The 26874-nt window shown below is 47.7% G+C and overlaps 1 protein-coding gene across 1 annotated transcript; it reads left to right on the forward strand.

Annotated features, from left to right (window-relative positions):
• The first annotated feature begins 8586 nt into the window (after positions 1-8586).
• On the forward strand, positions 8587-25450 carry UBE2L6 (ubiquitin conjugating enzyme E2 L6). Its single transcript, XM_007998290.3, has 4 exons — positions 8587-8694; positions 16308-16403; positions 22479-22665; positions 24598-25450. The coding sequence occupies exons 1-4, from the start codon at positions 8671-8673 to the stop codon at positions 24747-24749; spliced, it is 459 nt and encodes a 152-aa protein (XP_007996481.1). The 5' UTR covers positions 8587-8670; the 3' UTR covers positions 24750-25450.
• The last annotated feature ends 1424 nt before the right edge of the window (positions 25451-26874 follow it).

The raw sequence follows: 26874 nt of genomic DNA on the forward strand, positions 1-26874 counted from the left end.
AATGGTCCCTGGGTGACATGTTAGATCTTTGTATGTAATTAAAAATAATGTGGCATGATTAATTAATTTTTTTTGTCAGTCTGATGAAAAATGGTACTTTGGTGTGTTTTTCATGTGTATTTCTCCTATTATGATCATAGATGATGATCTTTTCACATGTTTAGGAATAATTCATATGTTCTTTTCATTGAATTATCTTTTACATGCTTTGTTTTCTATTTTTTTTTTTGAGATGGGGTCTTGCTGTGTTGTCCAGGCTGGAGTGCAGTGGCTTGATCTCAGCTCAGTGCAACCTCTGCCCCCTGGGTTCAAGCAATTCTCCTGCCTCAGCCTCCCAAGTAGCTGGGACTACAAGCATGTGCTACCACACCTGGCTAATTTTTGTATTTTAGTAGAGATAGAGTTTCGCCATGTTGACCAGGCTGGTCTTGAACTCCTGACCTCAGGTGATCTGCCCACCTCGGCCTCCCAAAGTGCTGGGATTACAGGCGTGAGCCAACACACCCGGCCCTTCTTTTCTTTTCTTTTTTTTTTTTTTTTTGAGACAGAGTCTCGCTCTGTCTCCGGGCTGGAGTGCAGTGGTGTGATTTCGGCTCACTGCAACCTCTGCCTTCCAGGTTCAAGCAATTCCCCTGCCTCAGTTTCCTGAGTAGATGGGACTACAGGCATGCACCACCACACCCAGCTAATTTTTGTATTTTTAGTAGAGACGGGGTTTTGCCATGTTGGCCAGGCTGGTCTCAAACTCCTGACCTCAGATGATCCACCCACCTTGGCCTCTCAAGAGCTGTTGATATTTTTATTCATTTGTAGGTGCTCTTTATATATTAAGGAGATTAATCCTTTGCTGCTTGGAATAAGTTTCCTAGATTGGTACTTTGTTGTTGTTTTTTTTTTTTTGAGATATGGTTTCACTTTGTCACTGAGGCTAGAGTTAGGTGGCATGATCATGGCTCACTGCAGTCTCAACCTCCCAGGCTGAAGCGATCCTCCCATGTGAGCCTCCAGAATAGCTAGGACTACAGGCATGCACCACTGCTCATGGCTAATTTTTTTTTTGAGATGGAGTCTCACTCTGTTGTCCAGACTGGAATGTAGAGGCATGATCTCAGCTCACTGCAACCTCTGCCTCCTGGGTTCAAGCAAGTCTCGTGCCTCAGCCTCTTGAGTAGCTGGGATTACAGGCATGTTACAGGCATGTTACAGGCATGTGCCAGCATGCCCGGCTAATTTTTGTATTTTTAGTAGTGACGGGGTTTCACCGTGTGGCCCAGGCTGGTCTTGAACTCCTGACCTCAAGAGATCCACCCACCTCGGCCTCCCAAAGTGCTGGGATTACAAGCATGAGCCACTGCACCCGACCAAATTTTTAAAAGAAATTTTTGTAGAGCTAGGTTTACAAGCATGAGCCACCATACCTGACCAGTTCTCTCGTTTCTAAAAATGTTGCATTGATGGGGTTCAGGATATGCTACTCTAATATGACCAGAATATGTCATCCCAAAATACGCCTCTATCACTGGAAACTCTCATGAAGGGAAAAAGCAGGGACTCAAATCTGCATAACAAATCTTACCCTTGTTTATGGTGTTTTTCCTGGCCACCTCACTTTTCTTCTTTGCTTCAGCAGGCAAGGGTATTTAGGGCACCTCTTGGAGATTTACTCATTTCCCTCAGTATCTCCCATGTATCTATAAAGTGTATATGTTAACAAACTTGTTTTTCTCTTAATCTGTCTTTTGTTACAGGGGTCTGCCCCAACTAAGAACGATGAAAAGTAGTGAAAAAGGTATTTTTGTTCCCCTATGACCTCATATTTTAAAACATGTATAAGCCACAAAAAGCCTGCAAAATCAAACTTGTTTCTGAGCCAACAGTTTGCCACCTGTACTTGCTAGTCATAGGAAAATGGATTGGAAAACCAAGGTAGGGAGGCTATAAATTGCATGGGCCGGAGTCATGCAGCTGTGACCATGGCGCTCACCATATCCTGGTTCAGGACAAGGGGATGCTTCCTGAATACCAACTGTCCCTGATGGCAATCCAGCAATGAGGTGGAACCCCGCTGCTCCCACCAAATTGCCCAGTTTGGAAAAATTCATGGATGAGACTGAGGCTGAGCCTGTTGAGTAGACCAGGACTGTTTCCCTGAGTTCTAATCCATGGCCTGGGGCAAGGCATTTCTCCTATCTGGGCACCTGTTTTCTTATCCCGCCCGGTGGGATGTGGTGGGGAGTGGTTATATAACACTGCAGTTGACCCTTGAACATGAGCTCGAACTGCGCAGGTCCAATTACAGGTAGATTTCCTTCTGCCTCTGCCACTCCTGAGACTGCAAGACCAACCCCTCCTCTTCCTCCTCCTCCTGAGCCTTCTCAGCATGAAGACAACAAACATGGAAAAACATTATGGTGATCCACTTCCACTTAATGAATAGTAAATGTATTTCCTCTTCCCTACGATTTCCTTAATAACATTTTCTTTTCTCCAGCTTACTTTAAGAACACAGTATATAATCTCTGTAACATACAAAATATATGTCAATCAACTTTATGTTCTCAGTAAGGCTTCTGTTCAACAGTAGGCTATTAGTAGTTAAGTTCTGGGGGTGTGAAAAGTTATCTGTGGATTTTCAACTGAGCACGGGGGTCAATGCCCCTAACCCCCGCATTGTTCAAGCGTCAAGTGTAAATGATCTCAAAGTTCCCTTCCAGTTCTGAGATTAAGGGGGGCTAATTTTAATGACCTGGGACAGCCACATTTTAGAACACTTCTATCACTGGATATTTTCTGCTTAAGGAAAACAACTTATACATGCACATCACTTTCCTGGAATCAAAGTCTTCCAGGTAAAACCACATGAAGTAGACAGGGCAGAGATTCTCACCCCCCCTTTTTTTTTTTTTTTTTTTTTTTTTTTTTGAGACAGAGTTTTACTCTTGTTGCCCAAGTGTGAGTGAAATGGCACAATATTGACTCGCTGCAACCTCCACCTCCTGGGTTCAAGCGATTCTCCTGCCTCAGCCTCCCAAGTAGCTAGGACTACAGGTACATGCTCCCATACCAGGCTAATTTTTTTGTATTTTTAGTAGAAATAGGGTTTCACCATGTTGGCCAGGCTGGTCTCAAACTCTTGCCCTCTGATGATCTGCCTGCCTTGGCCTCCCAAAGTGCTGGGATTACAGGTATGAGTCACCATGCCCGGCCTTCTCATCCTCATTTTTAACATGAAAAACTTAAGGCCCAGACAGATGTGGCAGTTAATAAGCAGGAAGTCAGTAGTTCTGGGTTTAAGTTCCATCTTAGAGAGTGAACAGCTGTGTGACCTTGGGCCAGTAGCCACCTAGCCTCCGTTTCTTTACCTATAAAATGGAGACAAGGCTGGGTACAGTGGCTCATGCCTGTAATCCCAGCACTTTGGGAGGCCAAGGCAGGAGGATCAATCGAGTCCAGGAGTTTGAGACCAGCCTGAGCAACATGGTGAAACTCTGTCTCTACAAAAATACAAAAATTAGCCAGGCATAGTGGTACAGGCCTGTAGTCCCAGTTATTTGGGGGACTGAGCTGGAAGGATCGCTTAAGCCTGTGAGGTTGAGGCTGTGGAGAGTAATGATCATGTCACTACACTCCAGCCTCGGTGACAGAGTGAGATTCTGTTTCAAAAAAAAAAAAAAAAAAAAAAAAAAATCTGGTAACAATAAAATAACCTATTTTAGGAAGTTAGAGAGAAAATTAAGCAAGCATTATTGAATGGATCAATTATGATACTGCATGTCAAGCACTTAGCACAAACCTATGTTATGGAATAAATGTTTGTGTCCCTCAAAATTCACATGTTGAAGCTGTAACCTCCAGTGTGGTTGTATTTGGACATGGGGCCTCTAAAGAGTAATTAAGATTAAATGAAGTAATCAGGGTGGGGCCCTGATCGGACAGAATTCGTGTCCATGTGAGAAGAGACACTGGAGAGCTCAATTTCTCTAATACCCACATTGCCTGCACAAGCACCTGAGGAAAGGCCATGTGAGGACATAGCAAGAAGGCAGCCGTCTGCAAGCTGGCAAGAGAGCCCTCATCAGAAATCAACTCAGTTGGAATCTTAATCTTGGACTTCCAGCCTCCAGAACTGTGAGAAAATAAAACCTGTTGTTAAAGCCATTTGGCCTGTGGTATTTTGTGATAGCAGCCCAAGCTGCTAATATATCCTTGCACATCTAATATACATTAGTTATTGTTGTTATCTGTTGTTACTGTTACTTCTTATGTCCAAAGTCCTACAACAAGGAAGTCAGTGAGTGGCTGAGCCCAGCTGAGGAAGCAGGTCCTTCACTCATCAGGCCACCTTCCTGCTCTTGTGGCAGGAATCCCCCCAGTCCCCTCCTGGGACTCCCTGTCTCCATGATTGCCTCTATCCATCCCTCTACCTCAACCACAAGGGCAGGGCTTATGGTACAGGAGGGGTGTGTGTGTATGTGTGTGTGTGAGACTAACCCAGAGGAAGGGGGGCTGTGGGGTAAGCAGGAGAAGGTTCCTTTCCTGATCAAAAGAAGCAGGAAATTCTCTTCTGTCTCTGGTTGTTGTTGTTGTTGTTGTTGTTGTTGTTCTTCTTCTTCTTCTTTCTTCTTCTTCTTCTTCTTCTTCTTCTTCTTCTTCTTCTTCTTCTTCTTCTTCTTCTTCTTCTTCTTTTCCTCCTCCTCCTCCTCCTCCTCCTCCTTCTTCTTCTTCTTCTCCTTCTCCTCCTCCTCCTCCTTCTCCTCCTCCTCCTCCTCCTTCTCCTCCTCCTTCTCCTTCTCCTTCTCCTTCTCCTTCTCCTTCTTCTCCTCCTCCTCCTCCTCCTCCTCCTCCTCCTCCTTCTCCTCTTTTCTCCTCTTTTCTCCTCTTTTCTTCTCTTTTGAGACGGAGTTTCACTCTTGTTGCCCAGGCTGGAGTGTAATGACTCGATCTCGGCTCACTGCAACCTCCACCTCCCAGGTGCAAGCGATTCTTCTGCCTCAGTCTCCCGAGTAGCTGGGATCACAGGCATGTGCCACTACACCTGGTTAATTTTGTATTTTTAGTAGAGACAGGGGTTTCTCCATGTTGGTCAGGCTGGTCTTGAACTCCCGACCTCAGGTGATCCACTTGCCTTGGCCTCCCAAAGAGCTGGGATTATAGGCATGAACCATTGCGCCCAGCCTGGGAACTTCTTTAAGCTCTAGGAAGATAGGGATTGCTGGGGTAGTTCTGAGATTAATCGTCCCTAGTCCAAATAGGAACAAGCCCAAGGAATGGGCATGGAAGGAAATCAACTGATCCTTCCTGATCCAAATTCTTCCCTTGAAGATGCACTGCAGGTTTTTGGAGACATTTGAAAAACCTGAACCTCTTGCCCAGAACTCTAGAGGCATTATAAACAGATAACATACTTTCGCACCTTCAAGGTGTCTCCTAACATATACCATCTCATTTTATCCTCATAAGAGACTGGCAAGCCTTACAGTTGGCAGAGCTCAGTCTTGGAAGAGACATACCTTATATGTGCATGTCACTTAAGAGGCCTTTCTCCCACCACCTTTTGTCATCACACAGATGGGTGTCTTTTCCTCTCAATGGTGAAGACGAGCCAGCCTAACCCATGCCTGAGTCCCATAGAGTACCCCATACAGGGCCTTGTGTAAGTAGGTGCTCAATAAATTTTGTAGATGGATGGATAAATGCCAGTGACTAGATGAGAGAGAAGTAAAACAGGTATTGGAGTTTTGGCCTATTGGAGAGGATAGTGTTGCCATTGTTCTAAGGAAGCAAGCTCAGGTATCTGTTCCTATAGCCTGGAACATCCACTCCTGCGCAGGCACCTGACACCATTTTAATCTTTATTATGTTATCATTATTATAACTGTCACTTATTGTCCACCGTTCAAAGTTAAAGTTCTTTGCAAATATCAAATCATTGTTCCTCACATCCACTATTACGAGTTCCATTTAACAGATGAGGAAATGGAGGTACAGACTAGTTAAGTAATTTGCCCAAGGTTATTTAGCCAAAAATAGTGGACCTGGGATTCAAACCTGATTGTTTATATTCTGGCCTTACAATTTTCTCTTTTTATCTTTTTGAGACGGAGTTTTGCTCTTGTTGCCCAGGCTGGAGTGCAATGGCGTGGTCTCGGCTCACGCCTCCCGGGTTCAAGTGATTCTCCTGCCTCAGCCTCCCCAGTAGCTGGGATTACAGGCGCTCGCCACTATGCCCGGGTAATTTTTGTATTTTTATTAGAGACGAGGTATCGCTGTGTTAGCCAGGCTGGTCTCTAGCTCCTGACCTCAGGTAATCCGTCCGCCTTGGCCTCCCAAAGTGCCGGAATTATAGGCGCGAGCTACCACACCCGACCTTGGACTTAACAATTTTCAAAGTTCCTCCACTTCCCTCAGCTTAGCCTCACAATGGTCCTGGGAAGCAGACAGGAGTTTCCACGGACCACCCAAGGCCATACTGCACGTGGGAGCAGATGTGGAGCTAGAACCCAGGTCTCCCTAGGGCTCGTTCTGACACACAGAGGTCTGCATTGTGAAAGGACATGAAAGTCACACCTGTGGGGACTTAGGACCCAGCTAAATCCATGGCTGTGAATTCATCTCGGGATGCAGAGTTCCTGTAAGAAAAGGAAAGAAAAGAAAAGAAAAGGAGAGCTAGGACGCGTGGACAGACGCTTTTGCTCCAGTTTCCATAGACACTGCCCCATTTGCTCATGCTGTTCCCTCCTGTTAGAACATCTTCATCCCACGCTCTTACTCTTGCTGATTCATCATGTTTCACAATACACTTGAATTTTTCTCTCTTCCAGGAAACCTCTGCCCTTCTCTGAAGAGGGAAAAACTGACCCTCCTCATATTCCCAGAGTACCAGGTGATTCTCTACAGCATTATCATTAAAAATCAAGGGCTGCATTCTCTCCCTCTGTCCTAGTAGTCTGGGAGCTCCTCAGGGGTGAGGACTCCCCTTTCTCATCCTAGTGTTTCCTATTGGCAATGCCTGCCACTCAGTAGTAGGTGCTTGTTAACTGAGACTATTGATCACAGGCAGGTTTGAATGTCTTTGTTCCCTCATCTCTACCCCTGTTAAGGGATTATGGAGCGTCCTATTCATTTCGGGCATATAGAAGATGCTGTTAAAGTTTATTGAATTGAATGTAACAATCATTCTGCAAAATCTGAGCAGAGAAGTCATTAGGTTTCAAAATACTTTGATAAAAACATTAAGGTGGCTCACGCCTGTAATTCCAACACTTTGGGAGGCCGAGGCAGGCGGATTACTTGAAACCAGAAGCTCGAGACCCTGACTACTAAAAATACAAAAATGAGCCGGTCGTGGTGGTGCGCGCCTGTAAATCTCAGCTACTCAGGAGGCTGAGGCACGAGAACAGCTTGAACCGGGAGGCAGAGGTTGCAGTGAGCCGATATCGCCACTGAACTCCAGCCAGGGTGACAGCGAAACTCTGTCAGAAAAACAGGAAACAAAAAACCTGTGAGGTACTGAGATCACAAACTAGTGCTCAAAATATACCCATTTCCTTTCTTGTCTGGACTAAAGGGGGGTAGGGAAGGGTGAGAAGGAGGGGATCGGCCCTCCCAACAAGTCTCATCTTCCCTAGATGCTGCTGCTCGGTGCTTAGGGGTGCAAGTACTCTGTCTTTGCACAGAGGAGTGGGGACCCCAGCTGTGCGTGGGGGCGCACACTAGGCCCATAGCTTGTAATGGACCAGATGTAAAGTAAGGGAGGCGAAGCAGACGCTCTCTTGGGAAGGAGACTCCTGAGTCTGTCTTGGGGCTTCCCCCAGCCAACTGTTTCCCAAATCAGTATACAGTAGGCACTTGGTAAATACTAAGCCTAGTAAAGGACTGAATGATGGTAGACCGAACCCCCAAAGCAAAAGAGAAAGGGTCCAACAGCGCCTCCTTGAGGTGCTCTGCCTCAAGCCACGGGGAGAAACGTTGCAGCCCGCGCCGAACGCCGGACAGCATAAAGGATTCCCGAACGCCGGGCAGCGGTGCTCGGAGGGCACAGGTCTATGCCGTCCCTCACGCAGTTTCGGAGAAGGAGCGCTGGGCCCATGGAGGGAAGGCGGCAGGCTCGGCGGCTGCGGAAGCTCGCTGGGGCAGGGGCTCAGGGCGGAGGTTTGATGATGGAGGCCACCAAGAACTGTCACGGAGCCGCGTCCGCACCGCAAGCATCCCTTATTCATTCAGGGCGAGTGTGTATTTGAGGCGACGCGCGGCGGTGCTAACCAAGACCGGAGAGCTCCCGGCACGGCCGCCGGCGGAGCGAAGGCTAGAACCCCTATGAGCGCCCCCCAGCGCCCCTGAGCGCTCCCTGCCGGTGCATGACGCCCCCCGCGGGAGGCAGGGATCAGCAGAGCCTCGCGCCCCGAGGCCCGCCCCCGTCTCCCCACAAGGACCGTGAGTCCCGGATCCGAGCCCTCCGCGCGGGGATCGGGCAGTTGCCCGGCGCGTTGTCCCTCGGCGGCCTTCTGGCCCCGCCGGAGCGGATGCAGGGAGGTCCACGCAGTGACCGCGGTAGGAGGGGTGGGCGGGGCTGCCGGGGGTGGGGCCCCCGGGGCGGGGCGCGGCGCGCTGTGTCGCGTGTCGGTGCTCGGTCCTGCTGGAGGCCGCCAGTGGCACACACTCGGTCCTGAGATGGCGAGCATACGAGTGGCTAAGGTAACCGCGTACAGGATGACCCCTTTCTCTTGGCTCCCCTCGCCCCCCGCATTCCCTCCTCTCTCAATCTCCTCCGCGGCATTTATTTGTCTGGGCATCAGAGCTGGCTGAATCCCTGTCCTTCCCGCGCTCTACTCAGAGGAGGACTGGCCTGCAAGAGTGGCCAGAGCTGGAGTTTTGGGGGTTTGGGGGCCTCCGCTTGAGCCGTTTGCGTGGTGAAGATGAGCTAGCTCCTCCAAAACTGGTTTCAATTTCGCTTTTCCTGCGTGAGACTTGTGATAATAACTGGGTGCATCTCCAGTGCAGGAAAGGTCCTTGGCATCTTGGTGCCAGGCATTCTGCTACTGCTGGTGGTGGGTTATGAACACAGATGACCAGGATGAAGTCCTTGCCTTGAAATAAGCCCATGGCCCATCCCATAATTTGATGCCTCTATTACTAGAGTCCTGAGAAACACGGAATGCTGATTAGAATTTGGGGCAAAGTTCCTTGGGTATTCTCTGGAAGAAAGATGCGGAGGTGGACCTGGAAGGCCTCCTGGAGTAGGTGGCTTGCATTCGTGAGTTCTACAAGTGTTGAATGCCTACACGTGCTGGCCCTGTTCTAGGAGGTGGGGGGTGGGGCAGGCAGAGATGAACACAAATCCGGCCCTTGTTGAATTTTATTCCTATCAGGGACACAATTTGAAATAAGATCTGGAAGGATGCAGAGGGGGCAGTTCCCTCCAGAAGGTGGGAAAACCCAGGGTGTTTGGAGATGGATTAGGGAGGAAGGTGATCCTGGTGAAGTGAGTATGGCAGTATGGCACCGCAAGTCTCTCAGAAGTGCCCCTTCCAGTCTGCAGGGTGGAGGGGCAGGCTCTAGGCGAGGAAAAGGGTGCCTGCTACCCACAGCCTCTGAGAAGAAAATGGCCTCAGACTGGGACGCCCAGAGCAGGCTTGGCCTAGATCCTAAATCTGGAGGTTGGCAGCAAAATGAGTCAGAGGGTCTTTCCAGCCAAGGGGAAGAGAGGTGGGAGCCAGAATTTACTGCACTGGAACCATTACATGCCAAACAGTGTACATGGTTATTTCATCTAATTCTCACAGCAGTTCTGTGAGATAAGTAATATATACCTGCATTTTACAAATGAGGAAATTGAGGCGCAGAGAAAACAACTTGCTTGTGCAGAGTCTTTCAGTAAGGAGCAATGGGACTGGACTATGAGGCCAGCCAGGTCCACAGGCCTCCAGCCTGCAGGCTCTTTCAATGGCCTTTCTACTTTCATTTTCTGTTCTGGTTAGTCAGGTGATTTCCTATTAGGCAGTAGGAAAGAACTGTGTGTTTTAAGTTGGGTTTCAACTTCCTCAGGCTTTGGGAAAGTTTTGGCAGAACTCACCCTAAATAGATAAAGTCCAAGTGTGCCCAGTTATAGTAAAGTCAGAGAAATGTTTATTCCAGTTCTTCTCTGGTCAGCCTTGGGCTTTGTTCTTGCCAAACAGTCACAGATGATAGAGAAACTCTTAGGAGTACAGGTGCTTCTAGTTTGGGGTAAAGATAAATGAGGGCCCATTGACTCTGGGTGGGAGGCACCAGAAGCAGCTTATTGGTTGAACAGAGGTGGAACATAGACTGAGAGAGAGGAGGGGGGCATGGGATGTGTTTATATTATATGTTGGGGGTGGGGAGAAGGCAGAGAAAGTTCAAACGGTCCCCAGTGTTAAAGGACCCCTCCTCAACTGTGGACTGGGTTTGGAGAGCTTCCGTTTCTCAACCTCATCACTGCTGACATTTTGGGTCAGATAACTCTTATGTATCCGTTGTATGTTTTTAGATTTGAGGTTACTGCAAAGTTTGTAAATAATATCTTATAACCCGTTATTTTAAACTAATGACAAGTTAACACTGATTGCATAAACAAACAAGCAAAATGAAAACTAATAAAGGCCAGGTGTGGTGTCTCACTCCTGTAATATCAGCACTTTGAGAGGCTGAGGTTGGCGGATTGCTTGAGCCCAGGAGTTTTGAGACCAGCCTGGGTAGCACGGGCAGATTGCATGAGCCCAGGAGTTCCAGACCAGCTTGGGTAACACGGCCAAACCCTGTCTCTACAAAACGTACCAAAATTAGCTGGGCATGGTAGCACACTGCTGTAGTCCCAGCTACTTGGGAGGCTGAGATGGCAGGATCACCTGAGCCCAGGAGGTTGAGGCTGCAGTGAGCTGTGATTGTGCCACTGGACTCCAGTCTGGGTGACAGAGTGAGACACTGTCTCAAAAAAACAAAAAACAAAAAAGCAAAAAAACAAAACAAAAACCTAATACAAACTGTACACTTTAACTTTGTCTTTCTGCTTTTTAACTTTTTCTTTCTTTCTTTCTTTCTTTCTTTCTGTCTGTCTGTCTTTCTGTCTGTCCTTCCTTCCTTCCTTCCTTCCTTCCTTCCTTCCTTCTTTCTTTCTCTCCTCTCCTTCTCTCTCTCTCTCTCCTCTCCTTCTCTCTCTCTCTCTCCTCCTCTCTTTCTCTTTCTCTTTTCTCTCTTTCTTTCTCTCCCTCTCCTCTCCTCTCCTCTCTTCTCTTTTCTTTTCTTCACAGAGTTTAGCTCTTGTTGCCCAGGCTGGAGTGCAATGGTGCAATCTTGGCTCACTGCAACCTCTGCCTCCCCAGTTCAAACAATTCTCCTACCTCAGCCTCCCGAGTAGCTGGGATTATAGGTGCCCGCCACCACGCCCAGCTAATTTTTGTATTTTAGTAGCAATGGGGTTTCACCATGTTAGCCAGGCTGGTCTTGAACTCCTGACCTTAGGTGATCCACCAGCTTCAGCCTCCCAAAGTGCTGGGATTACAGGCGTAGCCACTGTGCCCAGCCCTAATCTGTTTTTCTGTGCACTTACTATAACCAGTGAGTTTTGTACCTTCAGATGATTTCTTTTCTTTTGTTTTTTCTTTCTTCTTTTTTTTTTTTTTGAGACAGAGTTTCCCTCTTTTTGCCTAGGCTGGAGTGCAATAGTGTAATCTCGGCTCACCACAACCTCCGCCTCCTGGCTTCAAGTGATTCTCCTGCCTCAGCCTCCCGAGTAGCTGGGATTATAGGCAGGCACCACCACACCTCGCTAATTTTGTATTTTTAGTAGAGACGGGGTTTCGCCATGTTGTCCAGGCTGATCTTGAACTCCTGACCTCAGGTGATCCACCCACCTCACCCTCCTAAAGTGCTGGGATTACAGATGTGAGCCACCGGGCCCGGCGCAGATGTTTTTTTATTGTTCATTAAATTTTTTTTAAAAATTTCTGATTGATAGGCCGGGCACGGTGGCTTATGCCTGTAATCCCAGCACTTTGGGAGGCCGAGGCGGGCAGATCACGAGGTCAGGAGATCGAGACCATCCTGGCTAACATGGTGAAACCCCGTCTTTACTAAAAATGCAAAAAATTAGCCGGGCGTGGTGGTGTGTGCCTGTAGTCCCAGCTACTCGGAGGCTGAGGCAGGAGAATGGCGTGAACCCAGGAGGTGGAGCTTGCAGTGAGCCAAGATTGCGCCCCTGCACTCCAGCCTGGGCGACAAAGCGAGACTCCGTCTCAAAAAAAAAAAAAAAAAAAAAGAAATTTCTGATTGAAGAACTCCTTTTTAGCATTTCTTATAGGACAGGTCTGGTGTTGATGACGTCTCTCAGCTTTTGTTTGTCTGGGCAAGTCTTTATTTCTCTTTCATGTTTGAAGGATATTGTCACTGGATATACTATTCTATGGTAGAAGTTTTTCCCCTCAGTCATATTTTATTTAAATATGTCGTACCACTCTCCCTTGGCCTGTAAGATTTCCACTGATAAGTCTGCTGCCAGACATATGGGAACTCCATTGTGTGTTGTTTATTTTCTCTTGCTGCTGTTAGGACCCTTTCTTTATCCCTGACCTCTGAGAGATTGATTATTAAATGTCTTTGAGGTAGTCTTCTTTGGGTTAAGTCTGCTTGGTGTTCTATAATCTTCTCATATTTGGATATTGATATCTTTCTCTAGATTGGGGAAGTTCTCTGTTACTATCTGTTTCAATAAACTTTCTAGCCCTGTCTCTCTCCCTACCTCCTATTTAAGGCCAGTAACTCTTAGATTTGCCCTTTTGAGGCCCTTGTCTAGATCCTGCAGGCATACTTCATTCTTTGTTTATTTTTCTTCTTTTTTTTTTTTTTGAGGGGAGTCTCGCTCTGTCACCCAAGCTGGAGTGCAGTGGAGCGATCTTGGCTCACTGCAAGCTCCACCTCCTGGGTTCACACCATTCTCCTGCCTCAGCCTCCCGAGTAGCTGGGACTACAGGTGCCCACCACCATGCCCAGCTAATTTTTTTTTCTTTTTGTATTTTTAATAGAGATGGGGTTTCACCATGTTAGCCAGGATGGTTTCGATCTCCTGACCTCGTGATCCGCCAACCTCGGCCTCCCAAAGTCTTTGTTTATTCTTTTGTTCTTTTGCTTCATCTGACTGTATTTTCAAATACCCTGCCTTTAAACACTCTAATTCTTCTGCTTGATCAATTCTGCTATTAAAAGGCTCTGATGCGTTTTAGTATGTTAATTGCATTTTTTTCTTTTCTTTTTTTTTTTTTTTGAGACAGAGTTTCGCTCTTGTTGCCCAGATTAGAGTGCAATGGTGTGATCTCGGCTCACTGCAACCTCTGCCTCTCCAATTCTCCTGCCTCAGCCTCCCAAGTATCTGGGATTACAGGCATGTGCCACCATGCCCGGCTAATTTTTGTATTTTTAGTAGAAACAGGGGTTTCACCATGTTGGCCAGGCTGGTCTTGAACTCCTGACTTCAGCTGATCTGCCCGCCTCGGCCTCCCAAAGTGCTGGGATTACAGGCATGAGCCACTGCACGCGGCCTCAATTGCATTTTTTGACTCCAGAATTTCTGCTTGATTCTTTTTAATTATTTCAATTTTTTTTGTTAAATTTGTTGATGGGATTCTGAATTCCTTCTCTGTGGAGGAAATATTTAATTTCTTTGAGTTTCCTCAGAATAGCTATTTTGATTTCTCTGTCTGAAAGGTCACATATCTCTGTTTCTCTGGACTTGGCCCTTGTGCCTTATTTAGTTCGTTTGGTGAGGCTGTGTTTTCCTGGATCGTCTTGAAGCTTGTGGATGTTTGTTGGTGTCTGGGCACTGAGGAGTTAGGTATTTATTAGTCTTTGTAGTCTGGGCTCGTTTGTACTCATCCTTCTTGGGAAGGCTTTCTAGGTATTCGAAGGGCTTGGCCGTTGTAATCTAATTTTTGGTCACTGCAGCCGTGTCTACATTAGGGGGCACTCTAAGCCTAGTAACACTGTAGTTCTTGCAGACTCTAGAGGGCGCTACCTTGGTGGTTTTGGATAACATCAGGAAGAATTCTCTGGATTACCAGGTAGAGACTCTCATTTTCTTCCCTTACTTTCTCCCAAACAAATGGAGGCTTACTGAGCTCCCTGGAGCTGGGTGAGGTGTGACACAAGTGTCCCCATGGTCACTAGAACTGGGACTGCACTAGGTCAGGCCTGAAGCCAACACAACACTGGGTTTTGCCCAAGGCCCGCTGTAATCGCTACCTGGCTATGCCCTATGTTCGCTCAAGGCCCTAGGGCTCTACAATCAGCAGGTGGTGAAGCCAGTCAGGGTTGTGTCCTTCCCTTTAGGGCAGTTAGCTCGCTGCTGGGCCCCAGACAGGTCCACAGTTGCTGTCCACGGGCCAGGGCCTGCAGTCGGAAACCTTAGAAATTTACCTGGTGCTCTGTGCTACTGCAACTAAGCTGGCACCGAAACCACAGGACACAGTCCTTCCCACTCTTCCCTCTCCTTTCCCCAGATATGGGAGTCTCTCCCCTTGTCCACCACCACCATGGGTCTGTGAGGAGTACTGCCAGGGTACTACTACTGATGTTCGCCTAAGGTCCGAAGGCCCTTCAGTCAGCTTGTGGTGAATGTGATCAGGCCTGAGACTCACCCTGCAGGGCAGCGGTCTCCCCTCTTGTTGGGCCTGATAATTTCTTGTTAGGATGTTTATCAGCATCTCTGGCCTCTACCCACTCTCCCAATTTGTGCAAACGGAAAAATGCTCCCAGATATTACCAAATGTCGCTAGTTAGATAAAATTGCCCCTGGTTGAGAACCACTGGTTTGTACCAATTCATTGTTCCAGAGAAATGTGACCTGCCCTTGAGTGTCTTTTTACCTTCCCCAAGAAGAAAAGGCCTGTAGTCCCACAAGATGGACCCTAAAAGAGGGGCAGCATTCCTTTGTCGAATACATTTGAGAAGTACTGCATGCTGTGGGCCCACATCTTGGTCAATCACCGTACACAATAGCATATTAAAGGCTCAGGGAAGTTCTACAGTGAAGAAATCTCTTTAGCCTAGATTTCCCAAATGTACTTGACCTTGGAATGCTTTTCCTGTACTACCTATTTACCTTCTGCAGGATATACTGTACACATTTGCCCCATCTGGGCCCTCTACCCTGGTGCTTCTCCCCTTCTCTGCATGGATTCCTGCTCATTCTGCATGGCCCAGCTCACAGAGTGCCCCCTCTGTGAAGCCTTCTTTCTCCCCTCTCATCTCCCTCCCTACTGTATATCCATACACATTCACATAATCACATCCATGTTTCGTCCATTACTCTACTGAAATTCTTGAGGACTGGGTCCTGGCTCAGTTACATGCCAGTAGAGAATGCTCAGTGATAGCAGTTGGGAGAATTCAAAAGGGATATTCAGGTGCTTGGGCCACAGTTCTGGGAAGGTGAGTCACTCCTTGCCCCCTTGTTTCCCTGCTTGGAGTTCTTCTCTGCTGTGGTCTTCTGGAGTCATTTCCTTTCTCCAGCCCTGATCTGGCAGAGTTTGAAGCGGTGGGGTCCTGTCTTTGCTGTAGATGCTCAGTAGATGTTTATGGAAGGAAGACAGGAAGAGAGGCAGGGAATTAGAACCTAGTGACTTTCTAGAAAGAAGGCTAGAGAGCAGAGGTTAAGTACCCTGCTTTCAAGAGAAAAGCCTCCTAAGAGCACTTACTCTCAAGTTTTAATATCTGGGAGAAGTGATCTATTTTTCCCTGCACCTAGTACCTAGGTGTACCAGAGTTGTGGTGAGGCCACAGTCAGAAAATTCACTTAAAGCGCCAGCACCGGCCGGGCGCGGTGGCCCACGCCTGTAATCCCAGCATTTGGGAGGCCGAGGCGGTGGATCACGAGGTCAGGAGATCGAGACCATCCTGGCTAACATGGTGAAACCCCGTCGCTACTAAAAATACAAAAAATTAGCGGGGCGTGGTGGTGGGTGCCTGTAGTCCCAGCTACTCAGGAGGCTGAGGCAGGAGAATGGCGTGAACCTGGGAGGCGGAGGTTGCAGTGAGCCGAGATCGTGCCACTGTACTCCAGCCTCGGCAACAGAGCGAGATTCCATCTCAAAAAAAAAAAAAAAAAAAGAAAAAAGAAAAAGTACCAACACTGTGCCTGATACATACTAAGTGCTCAGTAAATGCAGGCTCTGACTTTACCGGCTTCTGCCCCTAAGATGGCCAGTTTTGGACTTGGGACAGCTTGCTGCTGGGACAGGGGGAGGGGGCTGAAATAGGGAGGACTAGGTCAACTGCCCACTCACTTGTGTCCCCTGCAGGAGCTGGAGGATCTTCAGAAGAAGCCTCCCCCGTACCTGCGGAACCTGTCCAGCAGTGATGCCAATGTCCTGGTGTGGCACGCTCTCCTCCTACCTGTGAGTATCCATGGGGACCGTGGCTTTGGGTTGGGGACAACTTAGGCCAGGGACATGGGCAGGGAGGGTTAGGACTAGGCAAGAATTTTCCCTGCCTTGGGATCCTTTTACTGGAGGTTATCATTGCTGGAAGGGTCGTCTCTCTGAACTGATTGCTTCTGAGATCCAGATACTTCTGAGGTTCATCTTCCCATAAAGATACTAAAGGACTTTTGGACTTAGTAGGAGACCCCTTCCTTAAACCAGTAGCCACCAAGCCCACCACAGAACTTCGGGAGACAAACAGCATCAAAAGGAAGAAGAAATAAAGATCTCTTGGACCTTTGTCAAGGAGTAGGGATAAACTTCCAGGCTCCCACCGTTGGTAGAATTTGCTCCCGCAAACTTAAATTGTATTTCGTTTTTCTTTAGTCTTATTTCAGAAAATTGTTACATATGAAAACACAAATGCTCATTTCTACTGTTCTTATTTTTCTCTGTTTATTATTTGTTTTTTTTTTTTTGATAAAGTCTCTCTGAAAGCAGTATTCCAAAACAGTTATCAGAGTGCAGATCTCTCTTTTTTTCATCCCATTATTAGTGACTAAAGATACTTTGAGAAATTAATCTACACTTTTCGTTACTTGGAAATAAAATTTAAGACATTGAACTTTTGGTTAGTCAAAGCTCTTTGGAATGTCAAGGGAATAATTCATCTTGTTATTTAGGATTTGGACTTTTTTTTTTTTTTTTTTTTGAGACAGAGTCTCACTGTGTCACCCAGGCTGGAGTGCAGTGGTACCATGTCGGTTCCCTGCAACCTCCACTTCCTGGGTTCAAGCGATTCTCCTGCCTCAGCCTCCTGAGTAGCTGCGACTACAGGCACGTGTCACTATGTCTGGCTAATTTTTGTATTTTTAGTGGAGACAGGGTTTTGCCATGTTGGCCAGGCTGGTCTCAAACTCCTGGCCTCAAGTGATCTGCCCACCTCGGCCTCCCAAAGTGCTGGGATTACAGGTGTGAGCCACCACACCCGGCAGGGTTTACTTTTTATTGACAATGCAGTGGCCTAGGTTGTGTCATCTTCTCTTTAAACTAAACTGTAGTCCAGAAAAGTAGAGAAAGGCCTGAGTCAGGTCACCATAGGAATCTGTCAACTCCCTTGGGTTACTGTGTTGAAGCGATCCACTTACCTGGCTTAGAGTGAGCACACCTGTTCTAGACCTCAGATGCCAGGAGAAGATGCTCAAAGGAGCTCCAGGGACTGATTATATCTCCAAGGAGACCAACTTTGAGATGATGAAAGTAAAGCGGGGGTGATAGGAAAACCTAGGAAAGGTCTCGTTTAGCAGAAGACTATGAAATCAGAGGACCTCAATGGTTGGCAAGACCAAGGTGGTTAAGTGTGCCCCAGGAACTGGCCACAGACCTTCCACCCATATAGGTGTCCTGAAGAAACATGACACTTGGGAGGAATCCCAGAACTGGAGGACCAAAGCTTGATGTAAGTCATCAGCTAACCTGAAGGTTCCTGGTGAGGCCATAAAGGAGGGGATGGTTGACTGGCAGAGGAAGGAGAACCAAGAAAGGTCTTTTGGAATAGCAGAGAAATTCCTCCTCAAAGACTCGGTCTCAGTTTATGTGTTCACCAAAGTGGCCCCACTTGTCACATCTTGGTCATAGAAGGTTTCAGTTCGATGAGCCTTTTGAAGCTAATAGTAAGAATACTCATTCCTTTCTGAGAGTCTCCTGTGGACCAAGTGCTGTTTTAAGCACACGACATATCAGGTCATATTGAATCTTCTCAACCGTCCAATGAGGAAGGTTGTCTTCCTCTTAAAATTGCGGAGATAGAAACCAAGGAGGTTAAGTAACTGGTCTGTGGTCACTCAAAGTAAGTGGAATTCAGCAGACTCCAGGGTCTTCTCTTTTAACCACTCCATGAAAAATGAATAGTTTTCAAAATTTTTTAAAAAGTAGCAGGCTGGGCATGGTGACTCACCCCTGTAATCCCAGCACTTTGAGAGGCTGAGGTGGGTGGATCACCAGGGGTCAGAAGTTTGAGACCAGCCTGGCCAACATGGCTAAACCTTGTCTCTAGTAAAAATACAAAAATTAGCTGGGCATGGTTGTGGGCACCTATAATCCCAGCTACTCAGGAGGCTGAGGCATGAGAATCTCTTGAACCTGGGAGGTGGAGGTTGCAGTGAGCTGAGAATGGGCCATCGCACTCCAGCCTGGATGACAAGAGTGAAACTCTGTCTCAAAAAAGCAACAACAAAAAGTAGCAAAATACTTTATTTAACCTAGAACTTAGAAGGTAGTAGGATTTTCTCAATTGACTGTAAGATACAATATGGAATCCTCTGGTCCAACTTCTTCATTTTACAAACACGGAAACTTATCCTCAGAGAAAGCTTAGTCACACGGCAAGCCTGAGGCAGAGCTGGGACAGGTCCCCAGAGCTCTCAGCTCCATGACTCTGCTACCTCCTTCCTCTATTAAGACCTACAAAGCCCAGAAAGAAGCCCTTTCAGGCAGGACACACTGATACCCCTGTCTTAGTCCATTTGTGTTGCTGTAAAGGAATACCTAAGGCTGCATAATATATAGAGAAAGGTTTATTTGGCTCAAGCTTCTGCAGGCTGTACAAGAAGCATGGCGCCAGGTGCAGTGGCTCATCCCAAAATCCCAGCACTTTGGGAGGCCGAGGCAGGTGGATCACCTGAGGCCGGGAGTTCAAGACCAGCCTGACCAACATGGAGAAACCCCATCTCCACTAAAAATACAAAATTAGCCGGCCATGGTGGTGCATGCCTGTAATCCCACCTAGTTAGGAGGCTGAGGCAGGAGAATCGCTTGCACCCGGAGGCAGAGGTTGCGGTGAGCTGAGATCATGCCATTGCACTCCAGCCTGGGCAACGAAAGTGAAACTCCATCTCAAAAAAAAAAAAAAAAAAAAAAAAGAAGCATGGCACCAGCATCTGCTTCTGGTGAGGCCTCAGGAAGCTTCCACTCATGGTGGAAGGCAAATGGGAGCCACATGTACAGATCACATGGCAAGAGTGAGAGAGAGAGAGAGAGAGAAAGAGGGAGGGAGAGAGCAGGTGCCAGGATCTTCTAAACAACCAGCTTTTTCAGTAAGCAATAGAGTAAGAACTCTCTTGTTACTGTGAGGATGGCACTGAGCCATTCATGAGGGATCTGCCCCCAGGACCCATACACCTCCTACTAGGCCCCACCTCCAACACTGGAGATCACTCTGGAGTGCAGAGTGAGACTCACTGCAACCTCTGCCTCCCAGGTTCAAGCAATTCTCGTGCCTCAGCCTCCTGAGCAGCTGGGGCTACAGGCGCACGCTACCACGCCCAGCTACTTTTTTGTATTTTAGTGGAGACGGGATTTCATCATGTTGCCCAGGCTGATCTCGAACTCCTGAGCCCAGGCAATCCACCTGTCTCAGCTTCCCAAAGTGCTAGGATTACAGGCATGAGCCACCATCGCGCCGGTCTTGGGGATAAAATTTCAACCTGAGATTTGAGGAGACAAACATCTAACCACAGCACCCTCCCATCCTGCTCTGAGGCCTCAGCCATAGGCCTTCTCTGACTGATAGGCCCAGCCTTTTCTTCTTGAGACCATAAAAGGTGAGATATTTTCTCTTTATCTTCCTACTCTTTTATACTCTATCTTTTTTTTTTTTTTTTTGAGATGGAGTTTTGCTCTTATTGCCCAGGCTGGAGTGCGAGGCTGTGATCTCTGCTCACAACATCGGCCTCCCAGGTTCAACTTCCACTTCTCGGTTCCTGCCTCCGCCTCCCGTGTAGCGGGTATTATAGGCACACGCCACCATGCGCAGCTAATTTTGTATTTTCAGTAGAGACAGGGTTTCTCCGTGTTGGTCAGGCTGGTCTCGAACTCCCGACCTCAGGTGATCCACCCACCTTGCATTCCCAAAGTGCTGGGATTACAGGCATGAGCCACCGCGCCCGGCCTAGTTACTCCATCTCTCATCTCAGTGCACTCAAGGTCACCATGATTTCTGTTTTGCCTATTAAGGAGGAGGAGCTCTGAAAATCTTGACTCTCTGCTTAACCACATATGCCATTCTTGCTGTCTTTGCTCTGTCTTTTCAATAACAATGACTCTGAAGAGATTTGGTAATTTGGAACCAACCAGAAGGCCCCTTTGTTCTGCACTGGGGTCACCCAGGTTCTGGGGTTTCTCCCTCCTAGGGCTGTGAGTAGTCATCTTGTGTAAAGGTGTTGGGTTGACAGTGCCGGGTTCCCATCCCTGCAAGGCTGCTGTGGTCCTAGGTGAGTTACTTACATACACTGAACTTGAGTTTTCTCCTTTGTAAATAGAGACGCTAATAATTGTGAGTTTTTATACCTATTGTAGTAACTGACATATATGTAGTACTTGCCATGTGCCAGGTGCTTGGCATAAATTAAATCATCTCATCCTCACATATGCCTTATGAAGAAGTTTATTATTATTGTCATATGGAAGCATGGAGAGGTGAAGTTACTTGCTCAAGATCACATTGCTAGTGAGTGTCAGAGCCGAGTCACACCCAGGCATGGTGGCTCCGGAGTCTGTGTGACCCGCATACTCTGTTGCCCAGGCTAATGCATGTCAAGTCCTTAGCACAGGACAGCACAGATAGGCGCTCAGAAAAGTGTTCAGGTCGCTCAAAGTCTAGAGGGTCTTCTCTTGGCTCCTTGCAGCTCCCAACCCCTCGGTCACTCCAGCCCCTGAGTTTGTTTGTGTTTAATCATGGTAAAATACATATAACACAATTTACTATCTTAACCGTTTTTAAGTATACAGTTCAGTGTCATTAAATAGGATTACAGCTGGGCATGGTGGCTCATGCCTGTCATTCTAGCACTTTGGGAGGCCAAGGTGGAAGGATCACTTGAGGCCAGGAGTTCAAGACCAGCTCTGGCAACATAGTGAGACCCTATCAAAAAATTTTTAAAATTATCCAGGCTTAGTGGTGGGCTCCTGTAGTACCAGCTACTCAGGAGGCTGAGGTGGGAGGATCACTGGAGCCCAGAAGTTTGAGATTACAGTGAGCAATGATAATGCCACTGCACTCCAGCCTGGATGACAGAGCGAGACCCTGCTTCAGGAAACAAACAAACAACCATGGTTGCACAACCATCACCACCGTTCATCTCTAGAACTTTTTGTCCACCTGTACTGAAACTCTGTACCCCTTCAGTAACTCCCCATTCCTTTCTTTCCCCAGCACCTGGTGACCACTTTACTATTTCGTTTCTATGAATTTGACTATTCTAGGTGCTGCACTTCAGTGGTATCTTGCAATATCTGTCCTTTTTTGTCTAGCTTATTTCCCTTAGCATAGTGTTTTCAAGGTTCATCCAGGTTGTAGCATATATTAGAATTTCTTTCCTTTTAAGGCTAAATAATACTCCATTGTGTGTATATGCCACGTTTTGTTGATTGATCCACTTGGTTTGCTTTCACCTTTTGGCTGCCAGAAACATTGGTATACAAATACCTGTTTGCTTTCAGTTCTTTGGGTATCTACCCAGAAGTAGAACTGCTGGATCATATGGTAATTCAATGTCTAATCTTTGGAGAAATGGCCATACTGTTTTCCACTGCAGCTGCACCATTGTATTTTCCTAAGTTCCTGAGTTCTTAGGATTTCCTCAGTTTCTCCATTTCCTCACCCCCATTCTAATGTTCTAAGAAAGGATGTTCCATCCTTTTCTTCCATAATCTCAGAAATCTATGAAAGCTGAGATGGTCCTTAGAGCTCATCTAGTCCATCTTTATCCACTTTACAAATGAGGAAACTGAGGCCTAGAGGTGGGAAGTGGCTCAACCGTGGTCACACAGCAAAAGCCAGGATCAGACTTCTCTGCCTCCCAGGCCAGTGCCCTTTGGTGATTTCACATTTTCACTAATCCATGACTCAGTTGTCAAATGAATGCAGGTGCTGTGCGTATCCTGGCTCATGTGTCCCCCTGGGAGTGAAGCAGAGGATGCCTAGGACCCTGGGATGGGGGCAGGAAGGGAAGAAAAGCAGACCGGAGCTTGACCCCTTTTCTCTCTGCACAGGACCAACCTCCCTACCACCTCAAAGCCTTCAACCTGTGCATCAGCTTCCCGCCTGAGTATCCGTTCAGGCCTCCCACGATCAAATTCACAACCAAGATCTACCACCCCAACGTGGACGAGAGCGGACATGTTTGCTTGCCCATCATCAGCAGTGAGAACTGGAAGCCTTGCACCAAGACTTGCCAAGGTGGGGCTGGGCTTTGCCCGGAGGAGGGACTGATACTGGGTAGAGATTACTGGAAGGGGGGTTCACAGACTTATTCTGAGCTTTAAAAGCCCGGAAGAGAGGAGGTAAAAATTGTGAGTCTTGGCTGAACTTACTATGAGATAGAAGGGATGCTTCCTGGACAGACTGACCTCCTCCTGCCTCTGTCCCTATACCTGGGCAGTTGTGACAGAGGAACCTTGCTGTGGTTCACAAGAGAGGCAGCTTGGCTGTACAGGGAAGGGCTCGGGATAAGAAAGCCCGCTGTTCCCTCTGTGAACTTTGGGCAAGTTTTCGTTCCTTTCTGGGACTCGGTGTCCTAAATGACAGTGGAGGGAACTGGCCTCATAATGATAATAGCTGTCACTTGACTGAGCACTTTCAGTGCTGTGCTAAGAACATCACACGCGGACTTCATTTTCATTTCCTCCACAACCCTGTGAGGTAGTGTTGTCGTTAGCCTTGTTGAATAGACCCGGACATTTGAGGCATGTGAGAGGCGAAGTGGTTGCCTAAGGTCATACAGATGGCAAACAGCAGCACTTGGCTGAGTCGCGAGCCACATGTGACTGTTGCAACTGAGGAACTCAGTTCTTTTCCTTTTTTAAGACGGAGTCTCGCTCTGTCGCCTAGGCCGGGGTGCAGTGGTGCGATCTTGGCTCACTGCAACCTCTGCCTCCCGGGTTCAGGCGATTCTCTGGCCTCAGCTTCTCGAGTAGCTGGAATTACAGGCGTGTGCCACCACATCCAGCTAATTTTGTGTTTTTAGTAGAGAGGGATTTTGCCATGTTAGCCAGGCTGGTCTCGAACTCCTCACCTCAGGTGATCTGCCTATCTTGGCCTCCCAGAGTGCTGGGATTACAGGTGTGAGTCACTGCACCTGGCTGGAACTCAATTCTTAATGGTACTTAATTTTAATTTTTTTTTTTTCTTTTGAGACACGGTCTGTCTCTATTGCCCAGGCAGTTAGTTCAATGGTGTGATCTTGGCTCACTGCAACCTCTACCTCCTGGGCTCAAGCCATCCTCCCACCTCAGCCTCCCGAGTAACTGGGACTACAGGAGCATGCCACTACACCTGCCTCATTTTTGTATGTTTTGTAGAGACCAGGTTTTGCTGTGTTGCCCAGGCTGGTCTCAAACTCATGAGTTCAAGCCATCCACCCATCTTGGCCTCCCAAAGTGCTGGGATCACAGGCGTGAGCCACCGTGCCCGGCCTGATTTTGATTCATTTAAATTTAGATGCCTGCCTGTGGCTAATGGTTACCATATTGAACAACGCAGCTCTAGAGCCTGTGACTGAGTCAGTGTGCAATCCTCTACCTGGACCACCTCAGGAGTTTTTAACTCAGGAAACAAAAGTCCTTTGGTTGGTGGGAGTGGGAGCAGGGAGAGGAGTGGTCCTTGGATGAGCTTCAAGGGGTCTGGGAACGATCTGTTTTGCACGTGGAGTGTGCGTCTGTCTCAGGAGATGGGCTGCTACCTTCACCAGGTTCCCAAAGGCATCTGTGAAAGATGAAGAGCCAGGGGGCCATGGTGGTTTTCAGTCTTTAGCCTTAGACCCCTTTTGCCCAAGGAAAAATTTATTTGGACTATCAATATAATGGAGGAAAACAGAGTAGTTTTTGTTGAAATGGGGATAAGACCCAGAAACCTCACTTATTTCAGTGGCTCCCATGATGAAGAGCTTCTCTGAAGCCATGGAATGTAGTTGTTTGAAAACCACTGATGTAATCAGTCAAGGTCTTGGGTGTCACCAACCAAGAATGAGCGGGGTGTTTGATCCGGTCATAGAGTCATCCTAAGAGATGGAACCTTTCCTCCAAGGAGTGGGTGTGGAGTGTCAAGGCTTTGGGAGTGGGCAGCCATGACCCCCTTCCCTCTGCCCTGATGTCCTGGCCTGTCTCTCCCCAGTCCTGGAGGCCCTGAATGTGCTGGTGAATAGACCGAATATCAGGGAGCCCCTGCGGGTGGACCTCGCTGACCTGCTGACGGAGAATCCGGAGCTGTTCAGAAAGAATGCTGAAGAGTTCACCCTCCAATATGGAGTGGACCGGCCTGCCTAACTCATGTTCTGACCCTCTGTGGCCTGGATCCTTGGCATGGTGGACGGACACACCTCATGGACTGAGGCCAGAGCCCCCTATGGCCCATTCCCCACTCATTTTTTCTTTCTTAGGTTGTTAGTCATTCGTTTGTGTGTGTGTGGTAGAGGGAAGGGAGCTGTGAGTGTGTGTGTTGTGTGTGGACTCACTCCCGGGTTCACCTGGCCACAGGTACACCCTTCCCACAGCCTTTGCATCCCCCAGAGCCAAGGGAGTTTCAGTTTGCAGAGTTACAGGCCAGTTCTCCAGCTCTCCATCTTCGAGAAACAGGTCACCTTGCAGGCCCGCTTGCAGGAAATGAGCCCAGCAGCCAACTCGAATCCCCCTAGGGCTCAGGCACTGAGGGCCTGGGGACAGTGGAGCGTATGGGTGGGAGACATATGGAGGGTACCCTATTTACACCTGAGTCAGCAAAGCCACTGATGGGAATCTACAGATTTAGGTGCTAAACCGTTTATTTTCCACGGATGAGTCACAATCTGAAAAATCAAACTTCCATCCTGAAAATCTGTATGTTTCAAAACCACTTGCCATCCTGTTAGATTGCCAGTTCCTGGGACCAGGCCTCAGACTGTGCTATGAAGTGTGTGTCCTCCAGCATCCAGTCCAGGGGGAGCCACAGAAACCATGTTCTTGCTTAAGCCATTAAAGTCAGAGATGAATTCTGGAGTGCAGCTGAGTCTTTGATGAGGCGATGGGGTAGTTTCATCAGGACCAGAGAGGACTAGGGATTTAAGCATAAATTTCTGACCTTGCTTCCCCTGGATGTTCCCCAAACATCAAAAGGAATGTTGGCTATGGAAAAATAGGCCATCCTTGGACAGAGGTGCTTTCAGAAGGTACACAGGGATGACGTCCCTATTTTATTTTTTTTATTTGAGAGAGAGTCTCACTCCGTCACCCAGGCTAGAGTGCAGCAGTGTGATCTCGGCTCACTGCAACCTCTGCCTCCTGAATTCAAGTGATTCTCCTGCCTCAGTCTCTTGAGTAGCTGGGATTACAGATGCCCGCCACCACGACTGGCTAATTTTTGTAATTTTAGTAAAGATGGGGTTTTACCATATTGGCCAGGCTGGTCTCGAACTCCTGACCTCAGGTGATCCACCTGTCTTGGCCTCCCAAAGTGCTGGGATTACAGGTGTGAACCACCACGCCCAGCCAACATCCCCATTTTAAAGATGAGGCAATTGAGGCACAGAGCACTTCAGTGGATTGCTGGGGTCCATTCTTCCAATCCACACCCCTGCAGGTGAGCCAGGGTTGTGGCTGGGATGTGTTTTGTTTTCTGTATTTTTCATGAGCTGCTTTTATCAGCACATATGCCCCAAATGGCTGATAAAACCAGACTGGATAGTTAGCAGGAAATTGTAATCAGCTCAGGGGTTTGTATCTCATGAGCAATGGAAAAGCAAAAACAAGCCAGAACTTCAGCCAGATAGAGGGATTAACTTAACCCAGAGGAAGAACTTTCTGGTTGCAATTGTTGTAAGCTCCTGGAATACTGCTGGCTTTTCAGAGACAGAATATGGGGTGATTTGAGTCAAGGAAGTCAACCAGATCCCACTTGTTTCTAGAGAATCTTCTCCAGCTCTTGCCCTGGAGTACCCTTACCTGAGAAGCGTGGAAAGAGGGGAATATAACCAGAAGAAGTGCCACCAGAGTCAAAATGTAAGTTTGTTTTTTATTTTTGGCGACCACTTACTGAACACTTGAGTGGCAGGACTGGGCAAAGCTTTTTGCCCTTTTCATTATCTCATTTGACTCTCGCAACACCTTCATAAGGTTGCAACTCCCATTATCCCCTTTCAGCCTGTAAACTGAGGCCCAGAGAGGTTAACTGTATGGCCCAGTGTCACACAGCTGGTTAGTGGTGAGACCCAGGCCATTGTCCTTTCCCAGACACCTTGCATAGTTATTGATACCTCAGCAGGTGAGGAAACCTCTGTGTCCAGAGTTTATCATCCCAGAGTGCAGACGTTCCTGGGCCAAGTATGGAGAGGGCACTGAGGGGCCAGAGAGGATTTTACAAAAGTACTTTTAATGCAGTTAAAACCAACGCCACATGCCCTTGCCTGAGCCCCTGGCT

The sequence above is a fragment of the Chlorocebus sabaeus genome, chromosome 1, assembly GCF_047675955.1.
Source record: "Chlorocebus sabaeus isolate Y175 chromosome 1, mChlSab1.0.hap1, whole genome shotgun sequence".
Taxonomy (NCBI): Eukaryota; Metazoa; Chordata; class Mammalia; order Primates; family Cercopithecidae; genus Chlorocebus; species Chlorocebus sabaeus.